The sequence below is a fragment of the Misgurnus anguillicaudatus genome, unplaced genomic scaffold (genome assembly GCF_027580225.2).
Source record: "Misgurnus anguillicaudatus unplaced genomic scaffold, ASM2758022v2 HiC_scaffold_51, whole genome shotgun sequence".
NCBI lineage: Eukaryota > Metazoa > Chordata > Actinopteri > Cypriniformes > Cobitidae > Misgurnus > Misgurnus anguillicaudatus.
The window spans coordinates 27501-49409 of NW_027395301.1; the positions used below are offsets into that span (position 1 = coordinate 27501).

A 21909-nucleotide genomic window follows, 5' to 3' on the forward strand; every position below is an offset into this window, starting at 1 on the left:
ATGATCCCAGTTGAAGTTCCAGTACCGCTTAGCAAACTCCAGATGTTTACGTTTGTGAGAAAAGGCTTTTTCCGTGCATGCCTCCCAAACAGCTTGTTAGAGGTTCTGATAATTGTTATGGAGACTTTGTAACCCCAAGATGCCACTCTTTGATGCAATTCTGTGACAGTAAGCTTAGGAAAAATTTTTACTTCTCTAACTCTCACTGTGCATTGTGGCAAGATAAACATGGTACCTCTTCCAGCCTTGTTTGTCACTGTTCCAGTTGTTTTAAACTTCTTAATGATTCCTCTGACTGTAAATACGGGCAAGTTAAGGCGAGTGGCTATTTTCTTGTAGCCATTGCCTGACTTATGAAGGTCGACACACATCTGCCTTACTTGAATGGTGTTTTCTATTGTCTTTGCCATGATGACAAATGGGTAAGAGAATTAGACCTATTTGTCACGTCATATTTATACTCCAGTGAAACAGGAAGTCATGAATTACTAATTAAAACTTCCTAGATACCCTGACCAACTTTAGCAAGTACAGAAAAATATATTTAAAACTTTTTTTAATTATTTTTTATAGGAATTGTTAGGGGTGCCAATAATTGTGGAACAGGTGATTTTATAATATATATTTTTTCCTAATTCGTGGACTTTTTAAAAATTATTATTAACTTGTGCTAAAGGGTATATTTTTCAAAATTTTTCTGTTAGAGATTATGCTTCTGCAAAAAAAGAAAGAATTAATTTGATCGCTTTTAACACATCTTAAACAGGGGTGCCAATAATTGTGAAGGGCACTGTATATTATATATATATTAATAGTAGACACCTTAATGTGTACAAAAATCTTTGTCAGAGCACAGTTATGCTAATTTGAAAACCACGCCCACCGGGGGGGAACAAACCAACCGTCTTTATTTACTTTGTATTTTGATAGGCCACCTCCTTGTCATTTCTGGCTTATAACCAGAAACAAAATAATGCCTAAAAGCTGCTGTGTGACAGGGTGTACAGTTAACAAGACAAAAAAAACAAAACAGAAATACGTCTTTATAAGCTGTCGACCCCAAAAAACGACGTTTAAAACACAAAAGTGGATCGCTGATTATGTTTCCCTTTAGTGGGCGTAGTTCTAATAATAGTAGTACTATGAAAAGTTGCCTGTGTTCACTTTTGTGTCTTTAAACGCTCTTTTTTGGGGGTCTACAGCTTATACAAAGTATTTCTGGGGTTTTTGGCTTGTTAGCTGTACACCCTGTCAGACAGCAGCTTTTAGGCATTATTCAGTTTTTTCTTATAAGCCTTTCGCAATACAAAGTCAATGGAGACGGATGGATTGTTTTCCCCCCAGTCGGCGTAGTTTTCAGGTTATGACGCATTGCGCTCTGTCTCTATATCTTTATGTTAACATACTTTAATAACCTATTGTTTTTTTGGCCTTGATGCAGGCATCATTTTCTCATGATACAAACAGGAAGTAAACTCCTCTGATCATGTGACAATTTGCACTATTCATAAGACATTGCACATATTTAACAGAGACCCCTTATTATTTCTATATTCGCAGGAAATAGACTAAAACAACAATCAGTGACATTTTTAGAGCTTTATAAATGTAAACCTTCTTTACAGCCACTATTGTGACCAGTGAGATTACATTTATTCCTTCAATTCCACTTCAAGTCCAAGTTTTCACCACAGATTTAAGTTTTTAAGATTTTTAAGTTTTTAAGATTTTTAAGTTTTTAAGAAGATTTACCAAAGCTCTAGATGTAAAAATGTCCTCCCTCTTTTTATGTCTAAAGTAACTGAGACTACACTACTTGTTCTGTACTAATAATTTTAATACTGTGGAGATGCAGTAAATGCTTAATGTTTTGGTCAGTAGCCATTAAGCCACCTGCCCTTTTGAGTTCTTTTAAATGGTCCTCTGAATGATATAAGGCAGTGTTATTTAGAGACATGCATTATAATGCATTAAAAAGTTGAGTCTTAATGTAAATCATTTTAGTTTGCAATATGTGACAGGTTCCTGTTATGTGCTATAACTATGCACTCTAATATAAGAAGATGAATGGCATAAAGACTTATCTAATTGTGTGTGTGTGTGTGTGTGTGTGTGTGTGTGTGTGTGTGTGTGTGTGTGTGTGTGTGTGTGTGTGTGTGTGTGTGTGTGTGTGTGTGTCATAAGGTCAGAAAAACATGAATGAACATGTTAATGTTCAAAAGTTAACGTTACACCAAAGAAGCATGATATAATTACATCACATATAACTGTGATTTGGGTTGGACCCATGTTGTTAGATCCATATGTTTGTTTTTTATACCCATGTTAATGATGGCATTGTGACATCATGACACATGTAGCATCCACTCACCATAGAACCATGACACTCCAATAGCTTCAATCAGCACCCCAAACAAAATGGATGTCCCTGCTGCATACTTATCCAATAGGGTCAACACATAAATTCCTCCCTGTTATCCATAAACAACAAAAGAAGATAACAAATAATAATATGAGGGATTGCACTAAATTAAAAATAATCAAAACCTTTGTGACATGAAAATAAACATTATTATGATACACTAGATATTGTTGGATTTAACGGGGACATTTCACAAGACTTTTTTAAGATGTAAAATAAATCTTTGGTTTCCCCATTGTCCGTATGTGAAGTTTAGCTCAAAAATAATAGAAATTATTTATTGTAACAGGTTCAAAATTTGCCACTTTGTAGGTGTGAGCAAAAATGTACCGTTTTTGGGTGTGTCCTTTTAAATGCAAATGAGCTGATCTCTGCACTAAATGGCAGTGCTGTGGTTGAATATTGAATATTTAAGGGCGGTATTATCCCCTTCTGACATCATAAGGGGAGACAAATTTCAATTACCTATTTTTCACATGCTTGCCGAGAATGGTTTACCAAAACTAACTTACAGTACATTAACACGGGGCGTAAGCGTTAACGCTTCCCATTCACTTTTAATGGGTGACGTCATGCGTCGCCAAACTAAACTGTGGATCCGTCAGCGCCGCGTCAGTGCCATTCCTCGCGGCATAAGTTTAACATTTCTCAACTTTTCAAGCAGCAACATGTGCGTCAGCCAATCAGATTGCCTTATGCATAAAACCTAGGCAGAGCCAGCCAATTACGTTTATGGAAGATCGGAGCATAGAGACAGAGCGCCGTTATGCAAATTTGAAAACCACGCCCACCGGGGGGGAAATCAATCCAACCGTCTCCATTGACTTTGTATTGCGAGAAGCCGCCTCCTTGTCATTTCTGGCTTATAACAAAAAACTGAATAATGCCTAAAAGCTGCTGTGTGACAATATGTACAGCTAACAAGCCAAAGAACCCAGAAATAAGTTTTTAATAAGCTGTCGAGCCGTAAAACCCAGCCTTTAAGGAGAATAAAGTGGATCGCCGACTACGTTTCCCCCTAGTGGACGCAGTTCTACTAATAGAAGTACTATGAAAAGTTGCCTGTATCCATTTTGGGGTCGACAGCTTATAAAAACTTATTTACAGATTAAACTTAAAAACAGAATAATACCTAAAAGCTGCTGTGTGACAAGGTGTACATCTAACACGCCAAAAAAATAAATAAATAATTTTTTATAAGCTGTCGACTTCAAAAAATGAGCGTTTAGACACAGAAATGGAAACAGGCAACTTTTCATAGTACTCCTATTAGTAAAACTGCGTCCAATAGGGGGAAACGTAATCGGCGATCCACTTTATTCTCCTTAAAGACTGGGTTTTACGGCTCGACAGCTTATAAAAACTTATTTCTGTGTTCTTTGGCTTGTTAGCTGTACATATTGTCCCAAAGCAGCTTTTAGGCATTATTCAGTTTTTTGTTATAAGCCAGAAATGACAAGGAGGCGGCCTTTTGCAATACAAAGTCAATGGAGACTGTTGGATTGCTTTCCCCCCCGGTGGGCGTGTTTTTCAGGTTGTGACGCGCTGCGCTCTGTCTCTATGTGCTGCGGCCACTGTGATTGGCTTTGGCCACACTTCAGACAAGCCTTCCGTCAAGCGGTAATGCTTTCGCCCCGTGTATATGTACCATTGGTTGACCTTTTCACATTTAGAAGCACTGGTGACCCAATTATATTACTTATATATGGAAAAAGTCATTTTTTCATGATATGTCCCCTTCAAATGTACACAGTTAACGTCTCTTAAAATATTGATAAAGTTTAAACCTTGAATGAAAAGCAAAGTATTACTTTTGTCATGAAAACTATTAACAGTAACTATCACTTTGTATTGTTCGAACACTTACATTAGTCACACAAAAGAGCGCTACAAGGAACGTCCCAAACGCTGTCGCGAATGTGAAGAACTTTCTGTTCCTCTTGAGAAATTTGAAGTCATCTGAGAGTCCAGTGATGACTGCCTCCATGCCACCCATCTAAACAGGATACATCAGTAGTGTATTTTTACCTACTTTATTTTGACAGTACAAGTTACTTATAAATAAAAGACAGTGGCAGGATTTATTTGTACTTACAGCGCTGTCAATCCCAAGGGTCAGAAGCATGATGAAAAAGACTATTGCAAAGAATGTAGATCCAGGTAGAGTTGAAATGGCTTCTGGGTAAATAATAAATACCAGACCAGCTCCTGGACACAGGCATGCACAATCACTACACAGATTAGCAGAAGGACACTGATACATGAGCATATTTAAGAGCTATAAAGCTGTGGAAGCTACAGACCTTCAGTGGCCACATCCTTTATATCGACGCCGTGCTGATAAGCCATATATCCCAATACTGAGAAGATGGCGAACCCTGAGAAGAAACTGGTAATGCAATTTATAGTGCTGGTCAGGAGAGCATCCCTGCAAAAGACCACAGGAAGTATATTACAGCTTATGATTTGCAGGATCTAACATAAATAGAGTAAATACTTTGTATTATAACATCTCCTAGTTAGCATTCCTGCTCTTTATTGAAACTCCATCAAAAATGTTGTGGGTTTTCAATAGCCAACATTTAATCACCAGTTTACACAAAGACAGTCATCATTTTGAGCCACAGTAGATTCATTTATCTTATACCGTGAAGAAGCATGTGAATCCGAACAGCTGTATAGGTTAAAAACACAGCTGAATATTGTGCACTAGTATTTTGAATGTAAAATGTGAACATGACTATTGTAAGAAGACACTACTATTTGTTTGATTTATTTTTTTGTTTTTGTTTTCTTATCCGTGGCCCTAGGTTCAGCTAAATGAGCATATAGTGATGTGAAATCAATATTGCCTCATTAATATTAAGCAAGCACATTTACAAGGGATCATTTGAATTTACTTTGAATTAATAAATTAATCAATCTGTATCTTTCACAACACTGCCCTCACTTCACCTTTTTTTCTTTCAACGTAAGAATGTTTGTCCATAATTTATGAATAAGGTCCAGTATGCTGGATGAGGTTAAATGCTGGGCAAGTCTCCATACTTGCTATCTGCTACATTAGTGGTTCTTAAACTTTTGGGTGTGCGCCCCCTCCCACCCTTGTGTAGGGTGCATCCCTTCAGAAAATTAATGACATAAAGCAATCTCAAACATAAAATTTAAATGAAACAAAACATACTTAATTATACAATGTAGTGCTGGGTAGTAGCATAGTTTTTTCTAATTTTTAATTGCACCGAATTAACAATGAATTAATGTCTTATAAAAAAGTCATAAAAAAAACTCACACCCCGCAGTTTGAGAACCACGGAGCTACAGAGAAACATGACTTGGATACGACATTTTTTACAGACTGTTATATAACCACTGGGAATTATAAGGTGACTGCCACCTGCTGGTCCCATCAACAGATCTTCCAAAATGTAATCTCTAGAAACAGCATACTGTACTTGTTTTCCCATAAGAACTCCAACCCATAACAACCATAGCCACAGTGTCTTACCACCTGTCAGTGTTTAGCTGCAGTGTGACATTACTTTGAAGATGCAGCAAAACTCATTACATGCTTCTAACTGAAATTAAAACCTATTTGTGGTGACATGGATCTTCTTTAACCCACACCCTTGCTGAGGTAGTACAGGGTATTTGTGTAATAACCAATATGTTATTAGGGGAGACACTTACCACATGTATAAAAGATCTGTCTTACCTGTAGCAGTTATTGTCAAATTTATTGTAGCTAGCGAAGGCAATGAGGACTCCAAACCCAGCTCCTAGAGAGTAGAAAATCTGAGTAGCTGCATCAATCCATACCTGCAGCAAACAAAAATCTATGACAATCTGTCTATTAAAAAAGAGAAGTAAATCTTTGTCATTGATCCATTAACATACCTGTGGGTTATTAAGCATCTTCAAGTCAATTCTGAGATATTCTCTAATTCCATTCGCTGCACCAGGGAGAGTGATGCCTCGAATCAGCAACACCAGCAATACTACATATGGCATAGTAGCTGTGATGTACACCACCTGAACACACACAAACAAAACGGTTTAAATATATCAGAGTGTGGATATTGAAGCTTATTCTGAATGGCCAGTGGCGACTCTCTGTTGTTCTTTTTTGTTCACAGACACCTGAAACTGATAACATAGCCTCATGCATGAGTACTGCAAGTCATCTTGACAGATGCAGTTTAATACTTACAAATTAATTCAATATAAATATGACAAGCTCTGATGCAAAAGCTGCCGAATGTGTTCATAAATGAGAGGCTAACCAAATACTTTTGCTTCAAATCTGCTAAATCGCGGCCTCAGACTATTCAGAAATACTGGTTTGTTGGCAAAATCCATTAAAAGTCTTATAAAATGCTAATTTACAAGAAAATATGCGAGGCGCACTTAGAGGGTTTTGCATCTGAGCTTTAAACATTAGACATTTAACATTATTACAAATGAATAAACCAAATGCATGTTCAGCATGTTTGAACTTTAAATTCATTTAAAGTATCTCGGCTTAAAGTCAATAGGAAATGTTTTCTTCACTGGAGGTTTGCATTTCTTACACTGTAAAAAATTTGTGTAAAATTACAGTATTACTGGGTATTAGTGGCAACTACTGTAGATTTTACATTTATGTTATTTACTAGCAACAGTTTGTTCAAAGTTAAATGAACATGAAACATTTTCAGTCTTTTTTCCCGGTCCCTTGTCATTCTCATTGGTTTGATTGTTTGATCCCTTGCACCTGTTCCTCTCTTGATTTACTCCCTTATTTAAAGCCCTTGTGTTTCTTGTCCTGTGCTCGTTCGTTTTGTTATTACTCTTGTCATCCAGTGTTTGGTCAAGTGTGTGTTAAGTGTGTGTTTTGTAATTATATCCTGTTTACTGTTGTTTGCCCCTCGAGGGCTTTTTGTTTTGTTAATATTAAAGTGTTTTCTGTTCACCCCTCAACATCGTCTGCTTTTGGTTTCATCTGTCCCTTTTCCTTACAGAACGAACGAGCCAAAACTGAAACCAGCGGACGATGGAGGTCATAACCTGGATCGACCCGTGTCAGAGGGTGGCCGTCTGTTTTACCCTCACAAGCCCGGAGGTCAGGGCAATGGAGGTCCTGTTGGCAGAGATAATGTGGGAGCCTGACGCCCCATTCAGACAGCCAACGACAAGCAGTAGCAGAGCGACGTGATCTCATTCATTTCAATGGAAACCTGGCGACTTCAGGCGGCACAAGCGAAAGTGACCGTTGGCGACCGTATGGGCGTGTCCAGCGACGCGAGAAAGTTCAGAAAAGTGTAACTTTATGCAAATGTCGAGCAACTTTCGGGAGCGACTACCATTGAGAACAAAGCAGTGGAGTTCACGTCATCCTTCTCTCGTCAGTTACTGGCGTGGATGTACTCATTTGTTTATGACAAGCAGATTTAGAAACGCCTCATTGAAAGAGACAAGCGACACACAGCGATAACGTCGCTGGCTGTCTGAACGAGGGGTGAGCAGCCGGAGCCAGCGCAGCCCGCGCAGTTGACCCAGCCCGCGCAGTCGACTCAGCCCACGCAGTTGACCCAGCCCGCGCAGCCGAACCAGCCCGCCCAATTGAGGCCCATGCAGTTAATGCTGCGTCCACGTCCTGCTCCTCCATGGGCATTTTCCTGTGTTCCCCTGGACTTATTTTTTTGTTGTTTTTGTCTAGTTAAGTGTCTTGTTGTTATCTGTAATGTTGTGTTTGTCTTGTGTGTCCCCTTGAGGAGGGGAGGGGTACTGTCAGGACCCTGTCAGATTGGTCTCTTGTTTTTGTATCTAGTTTAAATTGACAGGGTTCTGACAGTATCATGTTCTGTGTGGGAACACTTGGCCATGGTTTGTTGATAGCTGGCCACGTGTTTTCCTTGTCCTGTCCCTTTTTCCCCGCTACCTTGTCATTCTCATTGGTTTGATTGTTTGATCCCTTGCACCTGTTCCTCTCTTGATTTACTCCCTTATTTAAAGCTCTTGTGTTTCTTGTCCTGTGCTCGTTCGTTTTGTTATTACTCTTGTCATCTAGTGTTCAAGCCAGTGTTTGGTCAAGTGTGTGTTAAGTGTGTGTTTTGTAATTAAATCCTGTTTACTGTTGTTTGCTCCCTCAAGGGCTTTTTGTTTTGTTAATATTAAGTGTTTTCTGTTTACCCCTCAACATCGTCTGCTTTTGGCTTCATCCGTCCCTGTTCCTGACACATATATTTACTCGTGGCAAGTAGCTGTGTAATAGGCAGAATAACATACAGCCAGCCAGTTGTTATACCAAAAAATCCCTTCAGGGATTTATTTTACGATAAGAAACCGTCAGGCTGAACGATATTCCTTACATACAGCATCTCAACACTGCAATATTAATAAAAGTTATCTTTAAAAGAATGGCCTAAAACAAACATCCTTTTGTGGTTCTGCACCTTTCCAGATGATTTGACTCCCTTCCACAAGCTGAAGTAGAGGATGAAGAGAACCACAGCCAGGCAGAGGGTGAGTTCCCAGCGAGGAAGTCCCAGGTCCTGGATGCCTCGACTCTCGTGGATGTGTAGCACACCACGCCTTGAGGGGAGAAACGGTCAGTGTGGTTAAAACATTCTCTGTTTTCAGTCTGAAATAGAGATTTTGTGATGACAGCAACATTTTTGGTTTATCTTTCACTTTAAATTGAAGTGTTTTGCGTTTGAGCACTTTTATCTGCGGTTAGATAACATTCCTTTTGGAGAAAGGCTCTCCAGGCAATTGTAAGGGGACAGTCCATCTGGGATTCTTTTGAGTGTCTTCCTTATCAAATTATGGAGGTCTTATCAATGAGGCTCCTACACACAACCATAATTATTAAACTGTTAAAAATAACTTTTGATAGGTAACTTTGTCTATCTACTATCTATCGCTCGGAAGATGGACAGAACGTCTTAGGTGATAAGATTATAAGCTGGTTTTATGTGCACTCTAAAGGAATGCTGGGTTATTTTCAACCCAGCGTTAGGTAAATATTGGACAGAGCACACTAATGGGTTAAAAATGACCCAATGCAGGATTGTTTCAACCCAACTTCTGGGTAACTTTTGACTCATCAGTGTGTTCTGTCCAATATTTACACACATTTTTTAGAGTGTGTACATTTGCCTTTCTAGGAGCTTGGTGGAGAAACTTTTCCAAGGCCAACTGCTTTCCTGTGATGCAAAGCAAAGATTTTACAACAGAGCACAGTTGTAGAATCTACATATTACTGTCAAATGCTATGGGGTAAAAATGTCTTGGGTTATGTATGTAACCTTTGTTCCCTGAGAAGGGAACGAGACGCTGCGTCTCCCTTGCCATACTTCCTGCGTACTTGTAAAGCCATCTTCGGCAATATTTCAGATAGCAAGGGTGTTTTATAGGTCGCCTTTTATACTTCCTTGCTCCCTCTTCACGTCACGCCCTACCATTGGTTGAATTTGATATACACATTCGTACAAACTCACCCCTGAAGGCATTCCCAAAGCGTCACTATGGTGACGCAGCGCGAGTTCCCTCAAAAGGGAACCATTACAGTGTCAAAAAAAGGTTAACAAATGTCCCTAGCTTTCACTGCGGCAATACCCTTTCAACTTCGGTCCTGGAGGGCCGGTGTCCTGCAGAGTTTACCTCCAACTTGCCTCAGCACACCTGCCTAAAAGTTTCTAGTATGCCTAGTAAGTCCTTAATTGGCTGCTTCAGGTGTGTTTAATTATGGTTGGAGCTAAACTCTACAGGACACCAGCCCTCCAGGACCAAAGTCGCCCATCCCTGACCTAAATGGTACATATTAGGATCTTTAAAGGTACTGTCCCAGTGACAGTCTGGGGCCAGTTTTTGAAAATGTTTTATACCATTTCTAAGCTGACCCACACCTCACTATATGGAAACATTCAATACAGAGTTCATACTCTTTGTCTATTGATCTTATCGAGCACAATATTTTAACATAGGTCATGACTATTAGCCTGAACAAACAGGGTACAGGGTAATCTTAAGGCTTTCATTGATAAAACTGAAGCGGCTCTATAAGTCTCTTTAATTTTTGTTTCAGTTTGCGAGCATTTGAAAGTTGCTTAAGTTTATTTCATCAATTGCACTGAAATATCAGAGAAAGCTCTTACATATACATATACAAAACTCTGTGCAAGATGTTTACTAAACACCCCCTCAGTAATCAGGACAGAAGTGGCAGAAAGTGGACACAAGAGACGGATTAAAATACCAGGTGTAAACATGAATGTGTCTCTCCCATTCACTTGTGATCCAATCTGCCAAACCCATCTTAATACCGCGCTTAAACAGCCTCAAAGACAAATACAATTTGGCTATAGCCTGCTTTTTGCCAATGTGTTAGGTCTTCTGGTCAAATGCTATGTCATCTAATAATTATTTATGACAATGTGTGGAAAATAACTAAAGTGGTATGAAATATTCACCCTGAATTACATCAAATGCGTGATATGTACTTATTTCTTGGAAGTCATGTTTCTTGGATGTGTTTCTTGGATGTTTTTTTAGTCTAGCATCAGTCTCCCAAGTCATATATTTAAATGTCTTGACCTTTAAAGGAAAAGTTTAAAAGTTTAGTTTAAGGATTTTATAAATAATCTTTTATTATCACCGGAGAATCTTTTAACACAGAATTTAGTCTAGGATAACTCTGTCTACAGAAACTTGTCTTGTTATTGTGGAACATTCTTAACCACTTTTATGTGCTTTATGTGTTATGATTATGGTCACTCTTATTTTATGGCTGCGCATGTACTGTAGTTTCTCTTGCATGCGAGCACACACAATAAACACTGTGAGCTAGTCACTTCAAATGATTTGCCAAATCATAAATTACCCATGAAGCCCTATGTCTTTCCCTGGTTCTTGCCTCCCAAGAGGGATGACCAATGTTTCTAGCAATTTATGGCTGCATAAAGGAAAAAGGGATGAATTATAGTGGAAATGTGGTTTCACCAGTGATGATAGCTAGGTTCTGTCTCTCCACAAAATATTGTATCTGTATACGCCCCCTGAAAAGAGTCTCTGTAGAATGAGACCTACATGTAAATAATTCCAGTGCCGCACCTCCCAGTGAGGTTCAAAGAGCAGAAACAGTAAAGGCCATTGTTCTTAAATTATAAACAAGCCCCTAAAGTACTCCCAGAGCTTTGGTGTAATCGTTCTTTCCGAAAGCGGTATAATACTGTTCTCTTTGAAAAAACGATGAATTCTTGCTTTATTGATGTTGATACTGTACACGGACACTCTCTCGATTTATAAAGCAGAATTCATCAATCTCTGCTTGCTTAAAGTCGTATTTTAAATTCATTACGTCATGTAATCTCCCATATGTACGATTTTCTGTGTAATATGTCATAGCTCATTTAGATGACATTGACAATAACAATAAAGGACCTGGACTGGTTTCTTCTCCAGCTATGATGTCTATATATGGGGAAAACTGCATCCCAACTTGTGAAAGCATCTTGTGAATCCGTCAAAAAACTAATTCTGTCCTGCAGATAAATAAGAGATAAATGGGTGATGAAACCATCATTGCTCAGCTAATGAAGAACACCAGACAGACCCCTCCTGGGCCTTAGGGACGGGAGAGGGTCCAATCCCAGACCAGTGGTTCAGGTTGTTTGACGTCTCCGATTTGCATCATTATTACCAATAACCCGATGGGACATGCCAACCTGCTTGTCCTGCTACAGCTTGACCTTTAATCCACTCTCTGTGGTTTTGTCTGGTTATGTCATAAACAAGCTTACTTAAACTTTTTTACGTTGTGCATTTCTTCAGTGATCTTTCACTTTGCAGACAGTAGTTTTAATTAGGGATCCACAAATATGAAAATTCTTGGCAAAAATTAAAAACCGAAAAAGAGGAAGCCAAGACCAAAAACCGAAACACCGAAATAAATTATGCCAATTATTAGTACCATTGCATTTATGGCTAAGACTGTGTACTAACTTTACTAGGGGTGTGACGGATCACAAAACTCACAGTTCAGATCACTTTTTTTTTGAGGCATGGATCGGATTATTTTTTGTATCTGCTAAAAAGGGGTGGGAAAATCTAATAACAAATAAAGAAATTACAAACATTTATGAAAAAAGAACAAAGTTCCACATTAAGTAAGGTCTGAAATTAGCATTAGGTAGAGAAATCATTGTATAAATCTTTATTGTATAAATTAAATATGATTTTTTTTTAGAGCTACAGAAGTGATTTTCTCTTTGTCTTGGGTTGTTTGATTATTGTTAATGACACAGACTTAAGTAGGTTAATTGAGGTTACTTGAGGTCTCTTTAAAACCAAATAAGCTAAGACTGGTTTCAGACTGTAATCTATACATACATGTAATACACAAACAAATGTTTTTATTATAAAAAGAATACTGTGGAGATCATTTTCTTTGTATGTGCCCTGTCAAGAACGGAAAGATTTTATGTTCGCTTGCTTTTTAAAACGCGTCTCTCCGTGTATGTACTACTGAGTGCCCTTAAATGCGTGCGCGCACAGAGAAAGTCACTCCACATAAAAACATTACGTTGTTTTATTACTCTATTCGCAAAATGTATTTTAATGGATTACATTTTGAGACACAGAAGCGCAACTCTCTGGAACTGGACCGGACACATTAAACCGCATGTGGGTCTGTGCCATAGGTCTGTGCGTACAGAAAGCTGCTCACTTTAGCGCCTTTTTGTGGTTAAATTGTTTAAAATCACTTGAATGTTAACAATTGTAAGCCTTTGAAACACGTGCAAATAATAAACTTTACCTACTTAAATTTGCGTATATAATCCGTGAATCACATGTGAGCCGATCTGTGATCTGTACTGATTCACGACCTCTGGAGCTAGGGAATGAATTGAGACACAGGGATATTCCCTATTCCATGTTTTTGGGGGAAGAGCACTTAGTTTGCAAGCAGAGGTCGAAGTGATCTTCCGCCGAAAACATGAAATAGGGAAAACATGGAAGTGTTCGGGTGGCTTCTAAATTCATCCCTGTTTGGATCCTAAGGAATGAATGGGGCAAGACTAAATGCTTACACAATCACGATGCGGTGTGCAGAGAGGAAGTGCACACATTGAAAAAGATAGGTGTGTATTAATTCATCCAATTTGAGGTAAGAACATAGTAAAATATTGAAAAACTGTGGTGTTTACCTTTAAAAGCATGATGGTGACATGCAGTTGAAAAAGTTAAAACTTTATTAAACTAGGAAGATCAGAAATAATATAGATTAATCAGATTCATCTTCCTACCCACCAAATTTCATACACTCTTTATTCTGCTTTCTAAGTCTTTCTGACAGGACAGGTGTGAATGCAGCCCTCTCTAATGAAATAATTGCATTCAATTGGCGAGTTTCTAGGCAAATGTTCCCTCAAGAGCTCTTCATTCATCTGAGGTCCTGTCTTTGCCAAACTACACCCCGATACCAATGATTTCAACATATCCTCAGCTATGTACTCACAGCCAAACCATAGCCCATAAAGAGATGTCTGTGGGGTCTCATTACAGCTTTCTTAACCTTGGACCATATTTTAGTTGTTTTCGTAAAAGATGTCTGAAATGTGTTTATGTAATCGCACATTAGGGGTTGTTCTGGCTGACCCCAGAAGTGCAGCATGATTTGTTAAAAAGTGTTGACATGTTGAAAACAAATAACATTTTGTGAGATTGCAGCCTTACATATTACATCACATTATTAAACATACAGTCTAGTAGTATGGACTAGGTAGCTGCTGAGCACATGTAAACTTGCTAAAAAAAATCATGTGCTTTATTAACTTACAGATGACCATTTTAAAGTTAAATGGTATTTCATGCATTCTGTTTCCTAAACGTAGGCAAAGTGTCAAAAAAGCAGTTGGGCATGTTACAGAATATTTCTGTGCCGAATGCACTTCCCCAGGGTTTGTACAAGTTTTGGAAAGTTTTTTTCGATTACAGGTCCAGCTGACGTTTCAGGGGTTTCTAGACAAGTCCACTAGTGGTCCGCCAAACCCCCCCAGTGGTCCGTCAAAAGATGACCTAAACTAGGCAAGTGTTTATACAAAATCGTCACTTATTTAAGTAGTTTTTTAATGCACTTGCGAAACTGTGATATCAGTTCTTGCCATACTGTTTTAATAACGTAAAAATGGATCGGTGGATAAACCAAAGAGGAGTCAAAAGAAAAGATCAAGTGTCAACGGAAAGCAGCTAAAAATCCACAGATCTATTAGTTTTGTAATGTACTAGTTTTTGTTTCATGTGTAAAATCCCTGTAATTTCAGTGATTTTGGACATTAAGGGTAATTGTTTTTCATTGTTACCAGACTTCATACCCACCACCTCAGTTTTAAACTAATGGCTCTTTGGAATGACATTAAGTGGGACCTAAGCTGTTATACTCTCTTTAATTGCAGGTTTTTTTTCACGTGTGCAGTTTGTTGTTCATATTAAGCTGCAAATCATTTCACATTCACTTTTTAAAAATAAAATTCATATAATAATTTCTGAACATAGCATTGCATTTGTGTATAAAAAATAGTTTTTTACTTGAAACAGTAACATATTAAACTTAAATTTAGCTTATCCTTCCTATTTTGTTGTTTTTTGGGGGCGTGTTAGAGTGGGATTCTGTTAGGTGGTCCTCAGAAAAAAATTGGAAGATAAAGTGGTCCTTGGCCTGAAAAAGTTTTAGAAATACTGTTCTAGACGTATCACTTCTTTTTATGGGCACTTCCCCCGGAAAACCCCGTCCACCCGTCAATCAGCGGGTTAGAACTTGCAAACATCATATCACTCGACAACAGCTTTGTTTAATTTCAAAACTCAACACTGGCACGAAAGAAGAAGTGTGTTTTTGGATGTAAGGAGAAGAAAGCCAGCCTTATGGAAACAATGGATATAGTTTATTATCCGGGGTAGCAGCTGAGTTTTGCGTGTGTATTTGATGCACTGGATTTCATTGAAAAGTCCCAACCGGGTCATGAGTTGCATGCGGTAAGTAAGACTTCTGTCTTATGTTGGAAATAGGGCATGCATATTATATAAATGACACGAACATGTCGTGAATCATAAGTTAAAGAGTGTTGTATAGTGTTGCATGACTCATACTCGCTCCTCCCATGCGGTAGTAACTCCTCTTCATTTTTTCGTACGTTTTCGGAAAAATTCGATAAAGTTAATCTTTCTTTTATAAATCTGATTATACTAAAGACTCTTCAAAGATATAAAGGATATAAAGGTTTGCTTTAAAGGTTTAGTATTGTTTGCTTGCTGTTTATTGAAGGATTCTTATTTAAAGATGCCATATAGTTAAAATCTCTTCCAAATAATTATATTGTATCTCTCAAAATCCAATTGTCTTGTTTATATGACATCAGTGTAGTGTTAAATCTGAGACTGTGTGTGATTTAACAAGATTTCAGTAATGATGGGATAATTCAATTTAGGACACCCGCCGTGTAAAACAATACAACAGTGCAGTAACTGTTCATTATTCTCAACAAACAGTGATGGACTTAGACTTGTCAAGACTGGCAGAGACAGTGTAGTGAAAGGATATGTGGGTGACGCACAAACTCAGAAAATATGCATTGTTGAGCTTGTCATATTACTTCATTTTCGCTTTTGTCTGGTTGTCGTTGGCTTTCGAGAATAGTGTAGCATGAATGTTCATGTGAGCCCGATAAACCTGGTGCGTTCTATTAGGGGCCTGATTGAGGTACAGCGCTGACAGCTGCTGGTTCAACATCTCTTCCTCTGATTGGTCCATGGCTCTCCCTGTCATTTTTAGCTATTCTGGGCAGCACACTAGTTAATCTAATATGCAGTGTATAGCACACCTGCAGAGTGTGTGAATATGTTGTATGTGTGACAGTAATGAATGTTCTTTAGTGCCCTGTGTGCCATCCCAGGATTACTGGTGGCCGAAGACTATTATAATAGAGCGACACGATGGAGGAAAAGTGGAGGAAATGACAGCTTTCCACATCCCCTCATACACAGAAGACAGCTGGGAAAACGACACTTCAAAGCAGTGCTCGATAGGAAAGTGGTCTGAAAGAGGGGAAACGAACAGGAGAGGGAGAAAGTGAGAGAAACAGACAGTGAGAACAAGACCGACAGATAGTACAAGAGTCAGTGCGAGAGAGAAACATAGCAAGGAAAGAAGCTTGGATTCATTTTAAAAAAGACAGACAACCACACTAGAAAGCATAGCTAAAACAGCATTCTTATTTTGGTATTCAAACGTTTTCATTTTATTTAAAATAATATTTTTATACTAATTTTAAGGAATTGCGGTACTGGGACACTGTTCAATCAAGTTAGAACTGTAATTTATGATTTAGCAACAGCATGTAATTACGTATATTTCTGTATTTTGCTAAAACATATTATATTTATCTGTATGGCACTCTGTCTCGCGTGTTGAATGTTTTTACTGGTGAGTGTTAAAGTCCCATTATGAAACTTCCTTTTGTTTGTAGTTTTAACTAGCAGTCTTTCAACATCTATGTTTGGCTTGGCATGCCTGTTGCCCAGAGTTTACATTTTTTCTTTTTAATGAAAATTAAGAGTTTCCTTGAATCTTTAAAAGCACCATTTTACCCCAAATCCTTGTGAGATTTAAGCAACAACTCAAGTAATTAGACTTATACTGTCTGTAATATACATACAGTACTAAACAACATTTTTTACTTGGTGTGAAAGAATCAGTAGTAACCAAGACATGGGATGAAGCAATATCAATAGGATTTTTGGTGACGTGTGTCTCTCTGATTTTTATTTTTCCACAACTGACTGTAAACAAGGTTTTTCATTGTTCCAGGCATTCCTCTGGTTTGTACTAAATCGAGGAGCCCAATTTTCACTGAAACAAGGAAAAGGATTGCTTTTCTTTGAAGTGCAAACGGATGCCTTCTTTCAGTCAACATCAAAAGCTAAGGAACTGAGTGTTTTACATAGCCCTGTATGGCATTATAGATTGTAGGCAGAGGTTTTGCATTCCAGTTTTAGTTATATTGACCTAAATTTTGTGTTCACGTCCAACAAGCAGATCTTTGTGTCTGTGTTTTACCCCAGAGCACTAGAATTTTTTAAATGAAGGAGTTCTTCATTTAAGATCTATTTGTATAATCAATAAAACTGTTATTGTTTTAATGAATAGATATTGTTTTACATCAGTCAAAACTGCATTTCGATGTTACTAACTAACGAAAATTCATATTGCTGCCAATGCTCTGATACATATGGATCTAATGCACTACATTGTAATGGGGCATTCACACCAGCCGCGCATGAAATTCTAATCATTCGAGACATTCACGCAGAAATTCGCGTCATGGGAGGGGCTTCTGCGACTCTGATGAGACTCCGCTCGCTTCCTGTAATCACATCACTACTACAGCAAGGTCCTGATTGGGTAACATGGCGCGGAAATCCGCCGAAGTTCACATTTGTCAACTTGCGCATTTCCCGTTGCAATGCTTAATTTGCACAGAACGTGCCATCCGTGCCGCGCGTTCTGCGCCATTCATGCCATGCCTACAGCATGTACCGCGCCACAGGGTGCCTAATCACGTCTTTGCATTGACTTAACATGTAAATCACTCGCACTTGCCGCCTCTACCGCGTCTGGTGTGAACTCTGCATAAGGGTCTGTAAAGTTTTTTTGGAGCTTCATGATTCTGAAGGACATGACCAAATTCTAGCTTGAAAGCAAGGATAGGATCTGTTATCCTGTCCAAAAAAACAACAACATGATAACAGTTAGACTGATGATAGTCACCTGTCTTCTAATACTGACAGATTTTAACTAAAAAATCTCCTTCTTCACTGAATGAATGAAGCGAATGAGCAGTGATAATTAAAGGCGTAGTGTGTAACTTTTAGAAAAATCTCTTGACATAAATGCAATATAATATACATAACTATATTATCAAGGGTGTATAAAGACCTTACATAATGAGCCATTATGTTTTATTGCCTTAGAATGAGACATTTTTATCTACATACACTGCGGGTCCCTTTACATGGAAGTCGCCATTTTGTGCCGCCATGTTTCTACAGAAGCCCTTAACGGACAAACTTTTTGCTTGATAAGTTGTCTCCGATGATGACATGTTTGTCCTGTGGCAGCTACCATAGCTTCTGCGTTTCAAAGGCGAGGGGTAAGCCGTGGACGAGCTGATGGTTACAACTCACAGTCTCACTGCTAGATGCCGCTAAAATTTACACACTGCACCTTTAAGGGGGGGGACTTTATTTGGAATTTCATGCATTCTGACTTATTTACTTTGTTGAGCCCTTCTCATTCACCCCTTGGTTCATTCACACTGCCAATGATTTTCCTGAATCTGCAATGTTACTAGGTCCCCTTTACGGGACGTACTTTCTCTTTGCCAATTTTAAGGACATTTTGTGGGATACTGTGTGAATGGAGTATTAGTTTTGTATTCTCATGATAAACATAGGGAACGTTTAAAAAAAAGTTGGATGTTTGAGACAAATTGAGCCACATTTTTGAGATGACAACTTGCGGAGATACAGTGTACGATAGATGCGGAGATACAGTGTATGGGCACTTCTTACCAAAAAGCGCCAACGAGAGCAAGAGCACGCCCATCATTTTGGAAGTTGTGGGCAGTGCTGCATAGGACTTGGTTCAGATAGATTTTGTTTTTAGCTCACAAAATAAGTGTGTGTCACCAAAGAAGTGTGCTTTTATTTTTGAGAGAAACCTTGTTCAGCTTCCCATAGAACCCATCATTTTCCGAGGCAGAAACCAGTTATGCAAGTGTGTTAGTTTGTTCCCGGCATTTCAGTGACAAATGTTTTATAAACAAAGTCCAGTTCGACCCTGGATTCGCAGATCATTTAAAACTAAATGATGAAAAGGTTCCTGCGATAAAGTCCTGGTCATGAATCGGAACCGCATGTGATAAGTAAAACTGTATTAAATGTCTGTTTTGTTGGCAATCAGCATGTAAGGTAGGGGTCTCAAACTCAAACTCTTATTTTTAGAACCTGGCAGTAAACTGACAAATTTAATTCCTGAATACATTTATTAACTATAATACATTTTTTAACCATGTAGTTGTAAGGCTACTGCTCTAGATGTAACTGCATAGCAAGCAACCTAATGCTATATACTTGATATTGAGATGAGACAATTATATGATTGACGTGAGGGGCAGATCCACACATGCATTCCGTTATCCTCCCCGTCACAAAGAGCGCTGCTCATGGTTGCGTACTAACGAAAGACCCACAACCTCTCAAACGCTTTGGAAAGAAGAAAGAAACGCTTTAACACATGTTTAGACACAACTGTGAATGGCCCCTTAAACATTTACATCAATAATCAAACAAATATGAAACTAAGTATATAAAAATCTTTCTAACTATTCTATAGGTACCCAAGATTAGCACGAGTTTAACAGAAACTGTGTGTTATGTGACCTTTAAATGGCCAAAACATATCCTAACAGAACCAAAGCCATGTTTTAAATGTGCTTTTCTGCCATACACACAAAAAACTACATCTACAAGAACAGATTTCATAAGCTGACACACACACACAGGCTTACACATCTAAAAGTGTGCAAATGTCCCATGCTTTCTGCCAGCCCTACAAAACACTACATGAACAATGGAATGAAAGAATAGATGGAAACAAATCAATAGCTAAGCTATAGATATATTAGATGCTATCAGCAAGACTTTATAGGCAGCGGTGAATTACTGGTATGACAAAAAGTGAAACAGTGCCAAAAAAGTGGCTATAAAACGTCACATAATTGTTCATGGAAATTATCATATTAATGCTAATGCTAATTTCTCAGACATGTCATGAAACAGCTGAAAAGAAACTGGAGCAAGAATTTAGGTAAGAATGTAATTTCAAAGGACTTACTCGTAGAACTCAGCAGCAGGTGTGTTCTTGTATTTGGCGTAGGTTGTCCCGTTACCCAAAAAGGTGCCATTAATGCGTTCTGGATCTGTGCAGTTAGGGCTGTTCCACGGGTTGCCACATTTAAGCCAGGGTAGCTCATTCGTCAACGAGGCATATAAGTAATAAAGTGACCAAGCTATGATGACATTGTAGTAAAACCCCACATACAAAGCTATGATGATCACAGTGTAGCCAACACCTGAGGAGGAAAGCAGCACGCATATTACCTTATAATATGATCAAACACTTCATCTGTTTTAAGACCTGTTGGCTGTGATATGAGGTTAATGAAGTTGCAGTATGCTTTGTGAGTAAATTTACATTGAACGTATGGAATGTGTTGCATGCTACATTGTTTCTCGATAATGTTTTGTCACATTAATTAGACATATATAGATTTTCATCCTACCTTTAAATATAGGGCAGATTTTCCAAACAGTAGCTGCCCCCTCTCTATTATATTGACCCAGGGCAAGTTCCATGTAAAACAGTGGCATCCCAGCAATAAACAGGAACAGAATGTATGGGATCAAAAAGGCACCTGCATGGGGACACATTATATCCTTTTACAAAATGAATAAATGTGGAGTATCACAGATCTTTAGAACCTTATTTTGCATTAAAGTTTCTTCAGGAAAATTATTCATGGTGTAGCAAACAATACACAAAGGACTGGGTAGAGTAAAATGATTTCGTATGAAACCTGTTACCTTTCAAAAACTGTTTAAATCTTATAAAGATTGACCAGCCTTGTGCCACATTTAGCCAAATTGCTTTAAGTGTCATTCAGTCTTCAAAATGAATTTGCTGGAAATCTACCCTTATGTAATCTATTCCCTATATTAATATGTCTGTTTTAATCTATGACAGGTGAATTTGTTGTTGTTTCTTTAGTACAATGGGAGGCCATACCACCACTGACTAAAAAGTATTTATACACATTTGCACAAAACCAGTTGTCTCTGTGATAGATATCAACACATCTCTGTTACAAAAATCTCTGTGACAACTACATTGAGTAACTCATAATTGTTAACTGTTAACAATAGCTTAGAAGTTAACTACATTCATGACACTGGTACAAAAGGTTGGAATCACTAGTTTGAACAGTTTTTCTTAAACTGTTATGACCCTTGCAAACAAAAGTTATTTTTCAGTTTTCAGTGACAAACCCCTACATGATGTTATTTTAATGGTTGTATAACGTGACCACTGTAATGCAGTGACCCTCAGAAATAAATCAATGGAGCATGTCATGAAAAAGTGATCCTACCTCCACCGTTTTTGTAACACAGGTAGGGGAACCTCCACACATTTGCCAGGTCCACGGCAAAGCCTATGACAGAAAGCAGAAAGTCCAGTTTCTTTCCCCACGTCTCCCTTTCCTCCTCATCCGCAGATGCGGAGGTGCAGTCGCGGGAACTCGGAGATGCCACGATAGAGGAGTTCGTGTACTGGACCCCGTTCTGCTCCTTCAACAGGATCAGCTCCACTTCCTTTTTCTCCACGTTAA

At 38.4% G+C, this 21909-nt stretch overlaps 1 protein-coding gene across 1 annotated transcript in view; it reads right to left on the reverse strand.

Moving 5' to 3' along the window:
* LOC141363515 (sodium-dependent noradrenaline transporter-like) overlaps positions 1 to 21800 on the reverse strand; it is a 30928-nt gene extending 9128 nt beyond the window's left edge. The window contains exons 1-10 of the mRNA XM_073866122.1: positions 21670 to 21800; positions 20806 to 20937; positions 20358 to 20595; positions 8857 to 8995; positions 6320 to 6454; positions 6138 to 6241; positions 4726 to 4850; positions 4518 to 4630; positions 4290 to 4418; positions 2372 to 2471 (exon numbers count right to left, since the gene is read on the reverse strand). Of these exons, the coding sequence (XP_073722223.1) occupies positions 2372 to 2471; positions 4290 to 4418; positions 4518 to 4630; positions 4726 to 4850; positions 6138 to 6241; positions 6320 to 6454; positions 8857 to 8995; positions 20358 to 20595; positions 20806 to 20893 (1171 nt within the window). The 5' untranslated portion in view covers positions 20894 to 20937; positions 21670 to 21800. The remainder of the gene's footprint in view (positions 1 to 2371; positions 2472 to 4289; positions 4419 to 4517; positions 4631 to 4725; positions 4851 to 6137; positions 6242 to 6319; positions 6455 to 8856; positions 8996 to 20357; positions 20596 to 20805; positions 20938 to 21669) is intronic.
* Positions 21801 to 21909: the final 109 nt, after the last annotated feature.